Source organism: Vulpes lagopus, chromosome 10, assembly GCF_018345385.1.
Source record: "Vulpes lagopus strain Blue_001 chromosome 10, ASM1834538v1, whole genome shotgun sequence".
In the NCBI taxonomy this organism is placed as follows: Eukaryota; Metazoa; Chordata; class Mammalia; order Carnivora; family Canidae; genus Vulpes; species Vulpes lagopus.
This window is the reverse complement of record NC_054833.1, coordinates 41,585,421-41,604,279: the sequence shown is the minus strand read 5'-3', so window position 1 is coordinate 41,604,279 and position 18,859 is coordinate 41,585,421. Positions and strand designations below refer to the sequence as shown.

Below are 18,859 nucleotides of genomic sequence, written 5' to 3'. Positions count from 1 at the left end.
CCAAAACATAGCACCTTAAAACAAATTTTGTCTCACATAGTTTCTGTGGATCAGGAATCCAGGAGTGGTTTGGCTGTATGGTTGTGCCTCTGGATCTTTCATGAAGTTGCAGCCAAGCTGTCAGGGCCACAGGAATCTGAGGACTCAACCAAAACTGGAGGATCTGCTTATAAGCCGGGTCATGTGGTTGTTGGATCTCAATTGCTTACTGGCCTCTTTTCCAGATCATACAGATCTCTCCTTAGTACTGTTCATGATATGGCAGCTGGCTTCCTTCAGGCCAAGTGACCAAAGGGAAGCTCTAGGCTTTTATAACCTAACAAGGAAATGATATGCCATTGCTTCTATGTGCCTCTACCCTGGAAGAATGTAGGGAGGGACACATGAGGGCATAAGTACCAGGAAGCAAAGACAATTGGAGGTCCATCCTTGAGACTGATGACCAGAATCATCTAATGTATTCATCTTTGTTGAAGATTCTTTGCCCATTTGAAGGGTTATTTAATGCACAGTTACCCTTGAGTGTGGAAAAGAGTATATATCGGTGTACTTTCTTAAGTTGCACTGATATGTGAACAGTATTTTCTGTCTCTGCTATTCTCATATTGACATGGATAGAAATAAAAATTGACTTACCGGGCAGCCCCGGTGGCACAGCGGTTTGGCGCCGCCTGCAGCCTTGAGTGTGATCCTGGAGACCCGGGATCAAGTCCCACATCAGGCTCCCTGCATAGAGCCTGCTTCTCCCTCTGCCTGTGTCTCTGCCCCTCTCTCTCTGTGCCTATGAATAAATAAATAAAATCTTTAAAAAGATTTTTTTTGACTTACCTTAGAAGGAGACTCAAAAAAAAAGGATATTCTACATTTATGAACTTGTCACCATTCCCAGTACCTACAAGACGTTTGTGATTTTTTTTTTTTAACCTTTGTTAGGTAGAGTGAAGGGAAAATTTTCAATATTGCTTAGTACAAAAAGTCAGATGTTTCACTTAATCGCAGTGCATGTTTGTTTGGTTTTTTTGAGGGGGGGTTTTTGTTTATTTTGGGGGGGTTTGTTTTGTTTGGGTTTTTTCAGAATTTTTTGCAGATAACTTGGGTGATTTCCTCATTTTTCTACGCCGCTTTGCCGATGACATCTTGGAGACGTCAGCAGACTCCCTGGAACATGTCCTTCACTTTATCACGATTTTCACTGGAAGCATAGAAAGGTGAGGTGTTGAAAGCTTGGCTCTAACACCACTTAGAGGTACAAAGCATTCAGAAGACTTCTAAACCAAGCAACACACAAGCCTGAATCATAAGGGCTTGCCTTCAGAAGTTGTGTTAACATTCATGAATCTCCTGACCGTCCCTAAGGATAGCCAGAAATCCCCCTCTTGAGAGGCATAATAAGCCAAGGACTTTCCCCACAGAGAATCTGGATCTGCATGTAGAATACTTGGTAAGAATTCCGCTGTTAGTGACTGGTTAAAATAGTTACCTTAATGCCAGAAACCTTACCTAGGGCAGCCAAGTTCTAATGTTCTAGCAGATGCATGGTAACAAAGTTTACCCTTAACATTCTGAGTTGCATGAGCAGTAAGCACAGGTAAATGCTTTCTAATCTCATTCATAGTTTCTTCTTCTCTACTTCTACTTATTTTCTCAAAGAAAGATACCCGCTGTCCTATAGAATTGCTTCTCTGGTATTTTTGGTGTCTAGGCCAAAGGAAACCATGTGTGCAAGGGTGAAGATTTGCTAGATGAAGAGAATGGTGCACAGTCCCCTAAGCCATGTCAGTAAGAAGTAGGTAGAAGCCAATCCTTCACTGAGCTGAGTACACCTAATGAGAAATCATAAGTCCATAAGTATTTATTAGGTACATGTGGTGTACATCGTAAATAACGTAGTATAACTGCATCCTGACCTTTGCTCTCAGAAAGCTTAGAGAGGCAAGTTTAACTTCAATGAAACAGGGATAAAAAGAGTAATGGATTATTATAGAAAAATAAACAGAATGGCTAGCATTACATAGCAACTTGAGTATTCATCCTTATACTTGGTAGGTTGTGATCTCAAAAGTTGAATGATGTACCTGCATTATCCCCCAGAAATTAACAGACTTCAAACTACAAAATCCTGTTTTTTCCTCCCAACGGTAGCATAGAGTGTTTTGGCTCCTCATGTGGAGAAAACAGTCATGAATTTGAGAGTTAAGTTTTCTACCTGCTTAGCTTGCTTTCTGCCCTTTTTGCAGGATGAAGAATCCCCACCTACGGGCCAAACTGGCAGAGGTGCTGGAAGCAGTGATGCCCCACCTGGATCAGACCCCAAATCCCTTGGTATCCAGTGTGTTCCACCGGAAACGTGTGTTCTGCAACTTTCCTCATGCACCTCACCTTGCAGAAGCTCTAATCAAGGTTTTTGTGGACATTGAGTTTACAGGTAAAGCAATCCAGAACTGAGAAGCAGATACTAGTGGAGTTTCCTAGCTTGATCAGTACTTAATGTGAGAAAAATAGCAACAGCCGTTATTTATTGAATATCTGCTATGTATCTGCATTGATGCTAAGTGCTTTTCTTACATTGTTTCAATAATTGTCACCATCTGGCAAGTTTTACTCTATTATTCCTGTTATACATATAAGGACATGAATGCTTGAAAAGATAATTTGTCTGTGTCACACAACTAAGTGATATAATTGGGTTGATTCTCACCTCAAAAAAAAAGAAAAAAACAGGGCGCGCCTCGGTGGGCTCAGTTGGTTGAGTGTCTGATTCTTGGTTTCAGTTCAATTCGTGATCTCAGGGTCATGGGACCAAGCCCTATGTTGGGCTCTGCACTCAATGGAGAGTCTGCTTGAGATTCTTCCTCTCCCTTTCCCTCTTAATGAATGAATAAATCTTTTAAAAAGAAAGAAAAATAAGGGGTCCCTGGGTGGCTTGGTGTAAGCATCTGACTTTGGCTCAGGTCATGATCTCAGGGTCCTGGGTTGGAGGCCTGTGTTGGGCTCCATGCTCAGCAGAAAGTCTGCTTCTCCCTCTCCTTCTGCCCCTCCTCCTACCTGTGCACTCACGTGCACAGGTGCACACGCAATCTCTCTCAAAATATTTAATAAGTGGGGAGGGGGCACCAGGGTGGCTCAGTTGATTAAGCGTCTGCCTTCAGCTCAGGTCATGATTCTGGGGTCCTGGGATCGAGCCCCACATCAGGCTCCCTCAGCAGGGAGTCTCCTTGCCCCTCTCCCTCCCCTACCTGTTTGTGTGCTCTCGCTCATGCGCTTGCTCTCTCTCTCAAATAAATAATAAATAAAATCCTTTTAAAAATAGTAAAGAAAAAAAAATAATAATAAAGAAAAACAAAACACATGCTCTTCCCAATTTGTGTGCTTGATTTAATTATGCTCAAGAAAAGCAAACGGTTTGATTACACCTAGGTCTTTTTTTTTTTAGTGGGGGGAGGGGCAGAGGAAGAGGTAGAGGCAAATCTTTTTTTTTTATTAAATTTATTTTTTATTGGTGTTCAATTTGCCAACATATAGAATATCACCCAGTGCTCATCCCATCAAGTGCCCACCTCACTGCCCTTCACCCAGTCACCCCCACCCCCTGCCCAACTCCCCTTCCACCACCCCTAGTTCGTTTCTCAGAGTTAGGAGTCTTTCATGTTCTGTCTTAAGCAGGCTCTACACCCAATGTGGAGCACAATGCGGAGCTCAGTCTCACTACTTTGAGATCATAACCTAAGCTGAAATCAAGAGTCGGACGCTTAACAGACTTAGTCACGCTACCCCTGCCTCCCAGGTCTTGATTTTTATCTGCCTCAAATTGCAGAATAGTGGGACAGTTCTTGTTTTTTTTTTTAAGTAAACTCTACCCCCAATGCAGGGCTCAAACTCACCACCCTGAGATCAAGAGTAAACTGTACCCCATCTCAACCAGTAAACAATATGTTAGGCAGTTACTTAAGACCTCTTTTAAAAGAAGTGTCCTAAATAAAAGCTGTCCTCCCATCTGGTGATAAATACAACTAATACTTAGGGAGACATTTAACATTGTACTGAGTGCCTTTCATATCTGTATTTTGGTTTTGTCACTTGCTCACCTTAGTGAGCTTAGCTCGCCTTAGTGTCTTCATCTATAAAATGGATTGAAGTGATGACTAGTACGATAGTGCATGTAAATCTTTATAATACATATATAGTCACACAGTAAATCACTACAGTTATCTTATTATATGACCATATCAACCCTTTAGTTGGAATGATAGAGAATGTATTATAATTCCTATTTTATTTCTAAGGAAGTGGAAGTTTAAAAATGTTAAGAGGCTTGAATTAAGTGGAGCCAAAAGAAAAACCTAGATCTTCTGACTCTGAATCCCATGCTCTTTTTATATGACCCAAACTACGAAGCTCTAGTGGTTCCTTTGATAAGTCACAACAGTCCAAGCCTCAGGTTTTTAGCCTCTGACCTGATTTCTCATAGTAATTAAGAACCAATTCATTTCACAGTTGGGATGTTATCTATGAAGAATGTGGGGGGTACTTAGTAACCCATTCAGCACATGGTTGCTGCCACAATGGCCTGTTCAGAGGCCTCATTCAAAGTCCGATGAGTACTCTACATTTGGATATGGAAGCATTGGTTTCCCCTGGCTCTTATTGAACAACTTGGTCCTTGTCTTTTTCTGCATGAGGTATCTTTCATGTCTGTTTCCCTCTTGTTCTGTCAGCACAGAAATAAGTAAACACTTGCCTGTGACTCTGGGCCTTTCTAAATTCCCAGGGCAGATTCTACCAGTAGTCTTGGCACATGCAGAAAAAAAGAAAATGGCTCCACATAGACATAAGCTCTTACTCTTTCTCTGGTAGCACCACCTTTGCTGGGTTTTTGCTCTTACCCTATTTCAGGAGACCCCCATCAATTTGAACAGAAGTTTAATTACCGGCGTCCCATGTATCCCATCCTAAGGTACATGTGGGGAACAGATACCTATCGAGAGAGCATTAAGGTGAGAGAGTTTTTGGTGTAGCCACGCTGAGTTGTCTGAATTTTACTTCAGATAAGCCCCAGTGAGTTGTGGTTCAGTACTTAAAATGGTTTTGTCTTGGGCTGGGACTTACAGGATTTGGCTGACTATGCCTCTAAGAATTTAGAAGCCATGAATCCCCCACTTTTCCTCCGTTTTCTTAACCTGCTAATGAACGACGCCATCTTCCTCCTGGACGAAGCCATACAGGTAAGAATAAGTAAAATATTTTTAGAACAGATTTAACTCACCCTATATCATCAGGTAATAATAAGTACATACTTTTTACCTTCAAATTATAATGGAGCAATCCATATGCCCATAGTACCACTTTGGACCCCCAAAATTTGTGGGTAGTAGTATACTACATCTCTTATGGAGATTGAATAGGTATTGTTCCATTAGAGACCAAGATCAATGGTCATTGAAGCCTCCTAAGCTAGGATGAAATTTTGGCAGAGTGGAAAAGAAAGGGTGAAGAAGTTAAACTAAGGTCCATTGGCAGGATTAATCAGGCCAGCAACACAGAAAGAAATCAGAGGACCTTGGGTTTGGTCAGTGACTCAACCATTTCCATCCCAACCCATCAGTAACAGTGACTCACTAAGGCAATGATTCTTATCTCCTTCCTGAAAGATTCTGATTTTTGCACCACTACTTGAAAAACAGAATCTCTAGTTTGGGTTATTTTTTCATATAAACATTCCCCAATACTCTTCATCTATCCACAGCCTCCCAAATCTTTATAGTTGAAACATGAGATTCCCAAAGTATATACTTGGGTGCCTCTCAGCAGCTTCAGTACATCATATCCTTAATCATCCCTTAGGAGCTGCTTCTTGCTCCTATTAAAAACTTCCCTTATCTCTGACAAGTGAAAGATAGATAAGGCAGTGTCCCAAAGGGAAATGAGGCAAGGAAGTCACGAAGGTGGCCTATTGGATAGCCACAAGCTCTTCATATTGATTAGCAGTGCCCAGTAACTTGTATTTAATTTGTGAGAAGAGTTCTTGCTTTTTTCATAATCCCATACTTCAAGATTTTAGATAGGTTTTCTTAGAAAACAAGAACACGTCCTGTAATAAACAGACCCCTCTAAGCAAGAGCTCTGTGATACAAAGAATGACACCAGATGGCATTGTCATAGGACTGCAAGAATGATGAGAAGTAGACAGTTTTTAATATTTATGCTTCTCCTTCCAGACATCTTGCATATTTGATAGAGCTTTGTTTTTTTATAGGCAGTTTTGGGTTTGGTTTTTTGTTTTTTATGGGGTTGGTGTTTTGTTTTGGGTTTGTTGTTTTGGGGGGGATTTTTTTGTTTTGTTTTTTGTTGGGTTTTTGTGGGGTTTTGTGGGTTTTTGTTTTTTTGTTGGTTTTTTTGAGGGAAAGATTTGTCCCTTTTTTTTTTTCACTTCAGTCTGTTATTTTTGCCTAGGTTTCACACATGATACTATTTATCCTCCTTTCTAGATCACAGACTATAATAGTCATGTGGAACCTACCCATAACTCCACCCAGGCTAAAACAAATCTATATGGATTTTCAGCCCTATGCTGAGAAATAAAGGCTCATGTTTCTTACATAGTCCCTGGTTTTCCTGGCTTACTAAACTAGATTTTAAATAGAACCGCTTACATATCTTCTCTTCAACTGCACTTTCTTATCTGATAAATTTCGCTTCTGGTTTCTGTAGTATTTGAGCAAGATAAAGATTCAACAGATTGAGAAAGACCGAGGTGAATGGGATAGTCTGACTCCAGAAGCCCGCCGAGAGAAGGAGGCTGGCCTACAGATGTTTGGACAGCTGGCACGTTTCCATAACATCATGTCCAATGAAACAATTGGTACCCTTGCCTTTCTGACATCAGGTAAGGACACAAAGCACTATGTCCCCAAAAAATCTAGTAGTCAAGATCTCCTTCATTTGAGGGATCAATCCAGCTGAAACTAAGAATTCAGGCTCTGGCAATAGTATCTCAGACACAATCTGACAGGGAAATGAATCCCCAGAAAAACGTCAAGAAGGATGATGCCCAGGGTGCCTAGGTACCTTGGTTGGTTAAGCATCCAACTCTTTATCACAGCTTGGGTCTTGATTTCAGGGTCATGAGTTCAAGCTCCACTTTGGGCTCCATATTGGGCATGGAACCTACTTAAAAAAAAAAAGAAGCAGCAGCCCATTGTTGACAGGGGCATGTTCTCCCTCACACAGCTACCAGGAAGCTTACGTTGCTATAATTTTTCTTGAGAATAAATTAGCCATATAATATATCTGGGGGAGTATGTGTGTATGTTAACCTAAGAAATATTCTTAAACTCTGGTTAAATGTGGTAAATCAAACAAAAATATTTATCTCCGCTCCCTCTAGAGCTAATGTCCAAAAAAAAAAAAAAGCTAGTGTCCAATTCAGTAGCACTTGCCACATGTGGCTCTCAAGCATTTTAAATGTGACCGGTCTGAATTGAGACATGCTAAAATGCTAAAAGTATAAAATACATGCCTCAAGGACAGCCCCGGTGGCGCAGCAGTTTGGCGCCGCCTGCAGCCCAGGGCATGATCCTGGGGACCCTGGATCGAGTCCCGCGTCGGGCTCTCTGTATGATGCCTGCTTCTCCCTCTGCCTGTGTCTCTGCCTCTCTCTCTGTGTGTGTCTCTATGAATAAATAAATAAAATCTTTAAAGAAAAAAATTTTTAAAAAATACACACCTCAAGACTTAGTATTTTTTTAATGTAAAATATTTCATTAATAATTTATATTGATAACATATGAAATGATTACCGAGGATCACCAGACATTTGAAGAAATCCTCCAACATGAAACACAGGTATCTGATGAAAACTTTATTTTTTTTTAAGATTTTATTTATTTATTCGTGAGAGACACAGGGGGGTAGGGAGAGGCAGAGATACAGGCAGAGGGATAAGCAGGCTCCATGCAAGAAGCCTGATGTAGGACTCGATCCCGGACCCCTGGAATCATGCCCTGAGCCAGAGGCAGATGCTCAATTGCTGAGCCACCTAGGCATCCCCTGATGAAAACTTTAAAAAAAAAATCTTTATAATCTCAGAGGAACAAGAGAAGGCATAGCATCCATAGGACAAGAACAAGAGGCAATAAGAAGTATTACTTAAAAAAAAACAAGAAAGAGGTCTTGGATATTGAAAATATATAACTTAAGTAATTTCTATCTGCCAGTAAAAGAGTTAGAAGATCAAATTAAGGAGCTCTTGCATGAAAGTAGAACAGAAAGAAAAGAAATGGAAATTAGAATGAAAAGGGTAAAATAAAGGATCAATCCAGAAAGTCTCGAAAGAGAAAAATGGAGAAGAGGAAATTATCAAATAATATTTAAAATCCCCAAAGACTAAAAGCTTCTTAAAAGGGCCACAGTGGGCTGACCACATGGACTTTTTAAATTCTCACCCTAAGGTGACATTGTGACATTTCAGGAAATCAAGGTAAGAGAAGATCCTAAAGGGTCCCAGAGAAAAGTCAGGTCATGTACAATATAAAATGTATAAAGTATAAAATGTCTTTGATTTTCACAATAGTGGCATTGGAAACCAGAGCATGCGTCTCATGGAAAATAGTTTTTCAGCCCAGAAAACTATAGCCAGCCAAATGTGAGGACATTTTCAGGGGTGAAGGTATCAGATTTACTTCCAGTTTACCATTTCTTGAGAAGCTACAAAAAGATATTCTCCATCAAAGTGAAAGGGTAAATCCACAGGAGGAAAGTGGAATCCCATAAGAGAGAGACAAAGAAAGTGTCCAGGATGGTGGTAAAAGGAGCTAGTGTGACCACCATGCAGCAGGCTTATAGAGCAAGGAGTCCAGATTGGAGTGACAGATGGGAGCTTCCAGAAGGAGCATTTCCAAAAAATACAGAACTGCTAGAAATTATCCTATTGAGAGTTTTACATTTCTGGTGGAGAGTTTAGAAAGATTTAGTGATTGGTACTCTGAAAATAAACAAATTTTTTAAAAGTTAGATTAAAACATATATATTACCGGGGTGTTTGGGTGGTTCAGTCAGTTGAGTGTCCATCCAGCTTTTGGTTTCAGCTCAGATCATGATCTCAGAGTCCTGGGATGGAGCCCCACTTTGGGCTCCATGCTCAGTGGGGAGTCTGCTTGAAGAGTTTCTGACTCTGCTCCTCCACCTCCACTCGCACGCACCCCCCAAATAGGTAAATCTTTTTTTTAAAAAAAGTATATAACTATATATGTAATCATTAGAACACTGTGGTTGTGCTGTGAATGATACTTATATAATCTTCATGACATAAACTAAATTATTTAACCAAAGATGTGACTCGTATTTGGGAGAGAAGGACAGGAAGTAAAAGCTAAACTCCTCAGTAGTGAAGCCAGTAGAGTGGCTAAAACTAAAAGATCAAGAACCAGTAGTATGAAGTAAGCCTCCTGATCATACTTTTTGGCTTATTAAAACCCAGCATGTGTGTGTGTGTTGTTGTTGTTTTTAAGATTTTATTTATTTATTCATGAGACAGAGAGAGAGAGAGGCAGAGACAGGCAGAGGGAGAAGCAGGTTCCATGCAGGGAGCCCGACGTGGGACTTGATCTGGGGTCTCCAGGATCACGCCCTGGGCTGAAGGCGGCGCTAAACCACTGAGCCACCCAGGCTGCCCAAACCTGGCGTGTGTTAATGTATTTTTTTAATTTTTGTAGTTTGAGTCCTGTGCCCTAGCAATTCCTTACAAATTCATTATAAGGAAATAATAAATCTAGAAAGTATGTACACAATGAAGTTAATAAGTGAAATGCTGGGGCACCTGCCTGACTCAGCCACTGGAGCATGCAACTCAGTCTCAGGATTGTGAGTTCAAGCCTCCTTGCAGGCTGTGGAGATTACTTAAAATCTTTTTTTTAAATAGATAGATAGGTATTAAATGTTTATAATAGAATGTCCAGCAGTAAAAATAACATCCAGCAATAAAGATAAATAACTTCAGGAGCGCCTGGGTGGCTCAGTGGGTTAAGTATCTGCCTTTGCTCAGGTCATGATGCCTGGGTCCTGGGGTCAAGCTCTACATCGGGCTCCCTGCTCAATGAGGAGTCTGCTTCTCCCTTTACTCCTCCCCCTGCTCATGCTTTCTTTCTCTCTCTTACTCTCTCAAAGAAATGAAATCTTTAATAAATAAATAACTTCAGATGCAGTCACAACATTGGAAAGTTATGTGGCCATTAAAAAGGGTGCAAATCACTGCTGTCCTTTAGAACTTTCTCTGATGGAAATGCTCTATAAATCTGGACTCATAATGTAGATACTAGCCACGTGTGGCTGTTGAACACTTGAGATGTGAGGTCACTGTGACTGAGGAACTGAATTTTTAAATTAATTTAAATAGATATGTGGGGCCAGCCAGTGGCTACCATGTTGGACAACACAAGGACATATATTTACCAAAATAGTGAGATATTTATGGTACAGTTAATGAAAAAGTTACAGAATATGTATACATGATCATCATTTTGTTGTAAAAATGTATATGTTTGTAAATATGGACAAAAGCTAGAAGGATGTGGGATGCCTGGGTGGCTCAGTGGTTGAGCATTTATCTGCCTTTGGCTCAGGTCATGATCCCAGAGTCTGTGTTGAGTATGGCGTTGGGCTCCCAGGAGGGAGCCTGCTTCTCCCTCTGCCTGTGTCTCTCGTGAATAAATAAATAAAATCTTTAAAAAAAAAAAAACAAAAAAAGCTATAAGGATGTATTTGCAAAATGCTAACAGTGTTTATTTCTGGGTGGTAGTTCTATATTTTGTTTTTGCTCACCAACGTTTTCTAACATTCCTGCAATGAAAATGTATTACATAATTTTTAAATATTCCCCAGAGGTGTCCAAGTGAAACTCTAAGACATAATAAGTAAAACATGGCTTATGGATTGAGTTTTCACAGACTTCCTTTTTTTCTAGAGATCAAATCACTCTTTGTGCATCCTTTCCTGGCTGAGCGCATCATCTCCATGTTGAACTACTTCCTGCAGCACCTGGTTGGCCCCAAGATGGGGGCCCTAAAAGTCAAGGACTTCAGTGAATTTGACTTCAAGCCCCAGCAGCTCGTATCAGATATCTGCACAATCTACTTAAACCTTGGGTACCTGAGATTTAATTGGGCAGGCTAGAGGGCATGCTGATTTCTAATTTCGGGTTTTGATAATGGAATGACTGGTAATTATGTAGAAATAGAGGAGAAATGGTTTATTTCTGGTTGGTTGAAGGAATTTTAAAATATGTAGTTTTAATAATAGTAAAATATGTAGTTTTCATAATGAAATTTTGTATGACCTACGGGAGGCTGTTTAGAATTTTCAACACTCTGCCTTTGTGTGAAGATAAACTTTACTACTAGTAACCAGTGTTTGGAGAAGCAGTATTCTTTTAAGGTGACAGGATACTTGATAGACTTCCTTCCTAAAAATTAGAAGAAACCTCTCTATATGAAAAGAACATTGATAGCATGTAAGTGATAGGGAATCTTGTTCCTCAACCCAGCTGTTGTCTCCCTCACTGACCTACCCTCTGATGTTCAGTGTCTTTCTGATGCTGACCTTCCAGGGACGAGGAGAACTTCTGTGCCACGGTGCCCAAGGACGGACGTTCCTATTCCCCAACTCTCTTTGCACAGACAGTCCGAGTCCTGAAGAAAATAAATAAGCCCGGGAATATGATTGTGGCTTTCAGCAACTTGGCAGAGAGAATCAAGGTGAGGAGGAGGAGGAATCTGTTTATTAACATATTCAATAGAAATCACTGTGTTAACTAACTGTTCTGCTGGTTCTCCTATTTCAAGGGGTAAAAGGGTATTTATGGCCTTGAGAAGATATAAACAAGATTCTTCCTGGTCCATGAATAACTAGACCTACATTAAAAATATATATATATTCTTATTTTAACTCTAGTTAGTTAACATACAGTGCTAGCTTCAGGTATGCATTGTAGTAATTCAGGAATTCCATACATCACCATGTCATATCACGTCATCACTACCATATCCTTATTCTCTTCTCGACATGAGGGAAGAACAGAAAATTGATTTAAGAAGCTTCTACTAGGGCAAGCCCAGGTGGCTCAGCAGTTTAGCACCTGCCTTTGGCCCAGGCTGTGATCCTGGGGACCTGGGATCGAGTCCCGCATCGGGCTCCCTGCATGGAGCCTGCCTCTCCCTCTGCCTGTGCCTCTGCCTCTCTCTCTCTCTCTCTCTCTGTGTGTGTGTGTGTGTCTCATGAATAAACAAATAAAATCTTAAAAAAAAAATAAGCTTCTACTAGAAGAGAAGAGTGTATAGACTTTGTGGACAGTTTCTAGGAAAACCTCCATTTGTTATATCTATAGTTAGTAGTTGGCTTATATGGGAATAGGCCTACATTTTATAGATGAAAATACTCTCTTATATTCAGCCAGTCCTTTTGGTTGAAGTTTGGCAGAGCTCCATTAGTTACAAAGAAGGAAAAATCATGGCACAGCCTAATAGAAAACCTTGCTTATTTAAAGAAAAGAAAAAAGAAAACCTTCCTTATTGACATCCATGTTTCCTTCATTGGACCACTTATTTATAGAGTTGGGCTCCATATTGCTTAGAGCTTAGCCAGAGGGGTCCCCAAGGAACTAGAGTTATGAAAAGAACAAAATGTTGAAGCTACTTTTAAACTCCTCCTATACCTGTTTGTACTTAAAACCAGAAGCTCCTTTTCATACACTGACTGCATGACTGATTCTGCAAATAACCTTCCTACCACTATCTCCTTTTCAATGATGATATTTACAGTAGGACGGCTGCCAGAACCACCTTATATAGGATGTGTCTCTTTTTTTTTTTTGTTAACACTTAAACCCATCTCTAGTCATGACTGCTAGCAGCTGAGCCAACCTGAAGCTTGGGAGTTGGGGTTGAATACTAAACTCACTTTTAAAATATCCTTCTTGGGGCAGCCCGGGTGGCTCAGTGGTTTAGCGCCACCTTCAGCCCGGGGTGTGATCCTGGAGACCCAGGATCAGGTCCCGCGTCTGGCTCCCTGCATGGAGCCTGCTTCTCCCTCTGCCTGTGTCTCTGCCTCTCCCTCTCTCTCTCTCTCTCTCTCTCTTTCTCTCCCTGTGTCCCTCATGAATAAATAAATTAAATACTTTTTAAATTAAAAAATAATAATAAAATATCCTTCTTCGCTTGTTTAGAAAATAAAGCTGAGAATTGTCCTCTCTGTAAAGGGTTCTCAGTGACGCTTTAAGATCCTAGTCACTTAAAAATAAAATAAAATAAATAAAATAAAATAATAAAATAAAATAAAATAAAATAAAATATAAAAAGATCGTAGTCACCGAGTATTTTGAATCCGCTGCTCTGTGAATTCACCTTAACAACTAGGTGTTTGTGCATAGTCTCTAGCAGACCTCCAGCAACAGGAGGAGGAAACTTATGCAGATGCCTGTGATGAGTTCCTGGATCCCATCATGAGCACACTCATGTCCGACCCTGTGGTGCTGCCATCCTCCAGAGTCACTGTGGATAGATCCACCATTGCCAGACATTTGCTCAGGTACGCTAGCCCTGAAGAGCAGCCTCAAGACAACAGATACACATCTGTTTGCTGTCCTTTTTTCCCAGTTTCCCAATACAGTACTGTGTACCCAGTAGGTGCTCCGTATTGCTGATTTGTTAATGAGTTGGGGAGGCATTTCAGTAGAGGTGTATCACTTGATTGTTAACGATTTAAACATCCAAAACAGAACACTCTTGAGAAATGCTGGCTCCAGCCTTATCTCTTCTTGAGGAAATAATTTCTATCAGCATATGTCATAAATTATGTCAACCTGAAGTAAAAGTTGACTTGAACTCACTTTAATTGTATTTAAGTTGTAAAAATATAAATGACAAGTTTGTTTTGTTTGGTGTAAGTCAAGTTTTATGCTATAGCCATCATATATAGGTTAACCCAGCTTCTGCTGCTGCTGTTGTACTCAGCCATGGTGGCCATAAGTTTCACACAACCTGCAAGCGGGACCTGCTGCATTAGATAGAAGTGGGTACTGAGAAACTTTTTCTATTTAAAACTAAATTATATAAGTTGACCCAAATTTAAGGAAATACTGTTTTTTAAACATTGCAAAAGAGGATTTTTGACTTTGTGGTGTTTGGTATTTAAGCATTCGCTATATGCATAAATACTATAGTAGGTGGATGTCTTTTCCAAAGTGTCAGTGAAAATATCTATTTTATTGTGGCCTCAGGATACAGACAGAAAAGATATATCACCCCTTAAAGTATATTATAAACCTTCAGAGAACCGTAATCTGCATTTACGTGTGTTGTGATTAGCTAACAAAATCAGGTGTCAATCTACAAGGTTTTATGCCCTAACACCTTCAACTATCTTGAGAGCCTGTCACTGGAACCACAAGTGGCTCTGTGTGCTGACATGAGTGTCCAGACTCTCTACCTGAGGAAAATCAAATCAAGTATGATCTGAACAGCAGTGTTGAAATAAAGGTTGTTAAGAAGCAGAGAGACCGAGTAGTTAAGTCATCTGCAGAAATCCCAGAAACCCCATGAATCACTCTTTTCTCGTCTCCTTCTCTCTAACCTCAGGTCAGCGCCTGACACAGATGTACAGGGCATCTGGCTTCCATCTTAGAGGGAGACACGCCTGCACTTCTAGCTTGGGCTTCGGGTGTTAGAACTTACAGAAATAACCCCTTTCCCTTTTCTCTCTTTGTCCCAGTGACCAAACCGACCCCTTTAACCGTAGTCCCCTCACCATGGACCAGATCCGGCCAAACACAGAACTAAAAGAAAAAATCCAACGATGGCTCGCAGAGAGGAAACAACAAAAGGAGCAACTTGAATAAATACTGTGAACCAAACAAACCAAAAACAACCAACCCCAGAGTGTAGATAAACAATTGTTTGTGGTTTCTCTCTCCTTGGTTTTATTCCTTTTTCTTTCTTTTTCTTTCTTTCTTTCTTTCTTTTTTTTTTTTTTTCACTAAATTAGAGAACTGCTCTTGCTGAAATTATGACAATTTAGATTTATTCCTAAGAACTTTACAGTGCTTTCCTGGCTTGCAGGAAATTACGCTGATTATAGCAGCACCAAGTTTAGAAATGATCATTCATTTGTACCCTTCATTCTCTCTTCTACTTTGCTTCCTTTTCCTACCTTAAGTTATATTAACTGCAACTACTGAAACCTCCTGCCACCCTACTGTTGCTCTGCCAAGAACTGCTCAGAGACCTTTGGTGAGCCTGGCTTTTAAGTATATGACGTCATATATTCTGGCAACCACTTACACCATCAGAAGGTCCTGTATCATTGAGGTATTTACTGGTCTTCAGGACCCAGATGTCAGCCCTTTTCTTGTTACAGTTCTGCTGTTAACAGAATAACCTTTCACACAAAAGGAGATACCTTGATGTTTGAGTTGACTTTTGAATAGAATAGATGAGATTTTTTAAAAGGAATCTTAGGCAGTTTCTGTTGGTAGTTCTTAATTTTGTGTTACCTCGTAACTCAGAGATCCGATGGAAGATGAACACTCTCCCCTGGGGCTGTCATCACCACAAAAAAGTTAGCCCCATAATATTTTTTGCAGGATTGGTAGAACAAATGTGAATTTTTGACACTTTATTTAGAAAATTCTGAGGTGAAAGAAAAAAGGAGGCTGTTAGACCCTTTTTATCTTATGGAAATCTGTTGCTACAAGGACAAGGCTTGAGTGGAAAAGTTAGGGAACAAATATTGTAACCATGAAAGATGTCATTTTAAGACACTTAGCAACAGTATACTTCAGTATATATATATACACACCACATGCATTTTTATATTGGTCTAGTGTCAACTGAGTACCACTTTATATTGTCTCTTCCGTGGTAAGATGTATGCAGTGTGTGGCCATGTTTATGGACACACTTAATCTAGAGAAAATTCTGAGACCATAATATGTATATAGTTAATGTTTGTTTGGGCTTGTGACCTAACTTCCAAGAGCTGCTTCTAACTCAGCCTTAGGTCATCAATTAACAAAGTAGGAATTTGAGCACAACCTTGTCTATAGCCGTTTTAAATATCCACACAGCTCCGTGTAGTTAGTAGGTGGATGGGCCCCACTTTTGCAAAGTGAGCTTGTGCTCCCTGATACTCAGTTGCGGAGGGTAACATGCCAAGTGAGGCACATTCCCCTGTGGACCATGTCACTGTCCCGGTAAGCCTGAAGATACCATAAATGACAAGAAAAGTGATAGCCAGAAACAGGGGTCACTTTCCTTTTTAACCATGGACTCTTCAAATCAGATGGTAGTTTTATGATATTCCAACACGATTTGCTCTACGCAGTCCTTAATGTGCTTTCAATGTCATTACTTGGAAAAACCTCACGTCGGAGGGCATCCCACATGAGGTGTAAAGTAGATGTTGCCTATTGCTGTGCTTAGAAATAAAAAAAGGAGTCCAGGACTCTTGGAAAAGCTAGAATGTAAGATATTAATTCAGTGTGCAAGTTGGGCCTTTAAGGCTTGGGTTAACAGGATTTGTTCCTTTTCTTCAAATGAGCTTCATTTCCTATTTATTATCCTCCTTTACTTCACTGCGAATGAACTGTATATAAAATAAGTTTCTGTCTACTTGCAGTTATCTTCCAAACCCAATGTAATAGGATGTTTTTTTTTTTTTTTTTTTTTTTTTTTTTTTTTTTTTTTTTTTAAGTGGGGGAAAGACCAGAGTTTTATAGGAGAAAATTGGAGAGAAAATGGGCACAAAACCTCAGAAGGCAGCTGTTTCCAGCAGCTTTCTAGTTAACAACCTCTATGCTGCCTCTTGTATCTGTGTCTGTATTCTACTTCTGTGGTCTTCAGATTGTAAGCCTTTTCTAGCAAGCTTTTATTTCTTTTTCTTGAAGTCTCTTTTCCTGAAACTTTTTATGAATGGCTACGGCACCATTAATGCTGCTGAGTATCTTTAAACTCATCAGAAAGGCAAGTGTATAGCTTAAGGTCACTGTTGGTAAGGAAACCAAGTGTCCTCTGTGCCTTTTTTTCTTTCCTTGGAGTAATTTAAGAACATCCCAAAAATGAGACTAAAAAATTATCATCTTGGTGAACACCATGGTGTGTATCTGCGCTTGGAAGCTTAGAGATGTTTTGTTGTCTGGAACTCAGAAACAGCTCTAAATCTATTAGAGACTTTCTGATCTACCTAGTTTTATGTGTTGGCTTTACTGGAGTATGATAGGAAAATGAAGACTCTTTATCAGCTCTGGTACTGCTTACCAAGAGGGTAATAACTAAACTTGGAAAATTATTTAAGTAGGCTTTATCAAGCAATCTTGGTTTGTGTTTGTTTTTTTAATATAGTTTGTAATAGATATGTAAAAACAAACTTTAAAGGTTTTTTAATGGTGCAGGTGAAAGTGCCAGTTGCTGTTTGGTATCACAGTCTACAAAAGCTTCATTACTTTATTTGATGCTGGTTGCTAAGCAGCCATTGCCCAGAGCATAAGTCTACTGGGTGCCTTTACAAGCCAGAGAGGCTGATGCTGCACTGTTGATGTCATGTGAGGAAATAATGCACATGCTCTAACTGCTACACAGGAAAACCTAGACACAAAAAATAAATAAATAAAAAATAAAACAACAAAAAGGTTGGTTGAAATAAAATTTGATCAACCATAACTGTATTTTGAAACATTCCAGGAAGGTTACTTCTTGTCAAACTTGCCTGGGGGTGTTTGTTCAAAGCTTGTATTTAATAAATGAACACCTGACTTACAACCTTTGTTATCACTTCCTTCATTACAGTATGAAAAGCTTGTGGCAGTTTCAGAAATCCCTCTGAAATTTTAGGGGACTCTGACCTTTACTTCTCTAAGGTGACATCAAACATGGGTCACCCAGCTGAGCTAACCTCCCTTACCAGGCTTCTGGACCCTGGAGTTACCCAGATGAGTCTTAGGACATGTTTTTTCCTAATCAGTTCATTTCTGGCTTCACTTTTATCTGGCCTAAACCCCAGGTCTTTCATTTTAATCATTATTGTGTTCCCTGTCTTACCCCTGCGCTGTAAGACCTCCGTCTAGATGGGCCCAGTCACTCCCCTGTTCCAGTATCCAAGCTACAGACTACTGTTGGGAGAAAAATGACATAATCTTTAGAGTACTATGACCACAAATCTGTGGTTGCTAACAGTGCCCAACAACCCTTCTGTGTCCAGAAATTCAACACCAAACCAAACTTTAACATTTTTCCACCAATCTTTCCGACCCTCCCAGTTTGCCTTCACTGAAGATCTTGACTTCCTCTTAACTGTTAAGATAGAGACCTCAGAATTTTCACTTTCAAACTTCTCTCCCATCATCCCATCCATGAACCAGGCCCCACGGTTCCAAGGCTAATCCCCACCGTTTTCTTTCTTGTCTCTTCAGATAATCTTAGTAATCCCCCTTCTCTATCTTCAGTTTCTACCTTAAGTTCCACAGCCTTACTTGGTTTTATATGGGGGGAGAGGAAGGACAGAGGGAGAAGGAAAGAATCTTAAGTAGGCTCCACGCCCAGGTGGAGCCCAACTTGGGGCTAGATCTCACACCCTGATATCATGACCTGAGCAGAAATCAAGAGTCTGAGGCCTAAGGACTGAGCCGCCCAGTGCCCCCTTACCTGGTTTTCTGACTCACATTCCTTATAGACATACGTACTCTGGCTTCTATCCTAATTTTCTGAAAAAGCTCTAGCTAATATTTTCCATATTGGTAAATTATCTTTCCCAACCTTAATTTGACTTCTCTGGAATACTAGGCAGCTGAATCACTCCTTCATTGAAATGATGCTCTTGG

The 18,859-nt window shown here is 40.1% G+C and overlaps 1 protein-coding gene across 2 annotated transcripts in view; it reads left to right on the top strand.

The window, feature by feature from the left end:
- UBE4A (ubiquitination factor E4A) overlaps positions 1-17,801 on the top strand; it is a 38,061-nt gene extending 20,260 nt beyond the window's left edge. For both annotated transcript variants that reach the window (XM_041771451.1, XM_041771450.1), the window contains 9 exons: positions 1,076-1,208; positions 2,238-2,425; positions 4,894-4,994; positions 5,109-5,222; positions 6,709-6,883; positions 10,958-11,138; positions 11,600-11,747; positions 13,418-13,575; positions 14,758-17,801. In XM_041771451.1, the coding sequence (XP_041627385.1) occupies positions 1,076-1,208; positions 2,238-2,425; positions 4,894-4,994; positions 5,109-5,222; positions 6,709-6,883; positions 10,958-11,138; positions 11,600-11,747; positions 13,418-13,575; positions 14,758-14,884 (1,325 nt within the window). In that variant the 3' untranslated portion in view covers positions 14,885-17,801. The remainder of the gene's footprint in view (positions 1-1,075; positions 1,209-2,237; positions 2,426-4,893; positions 4,995-5,108; positions 5,223-6,708; positions 6,884-10,957; positions 11,139-11,599; positions 11,748-13,417; positions 13,576-14,757) is intronic.
- Positions 17,802-18,859: the final 1,058 nt, after the last annotated feature.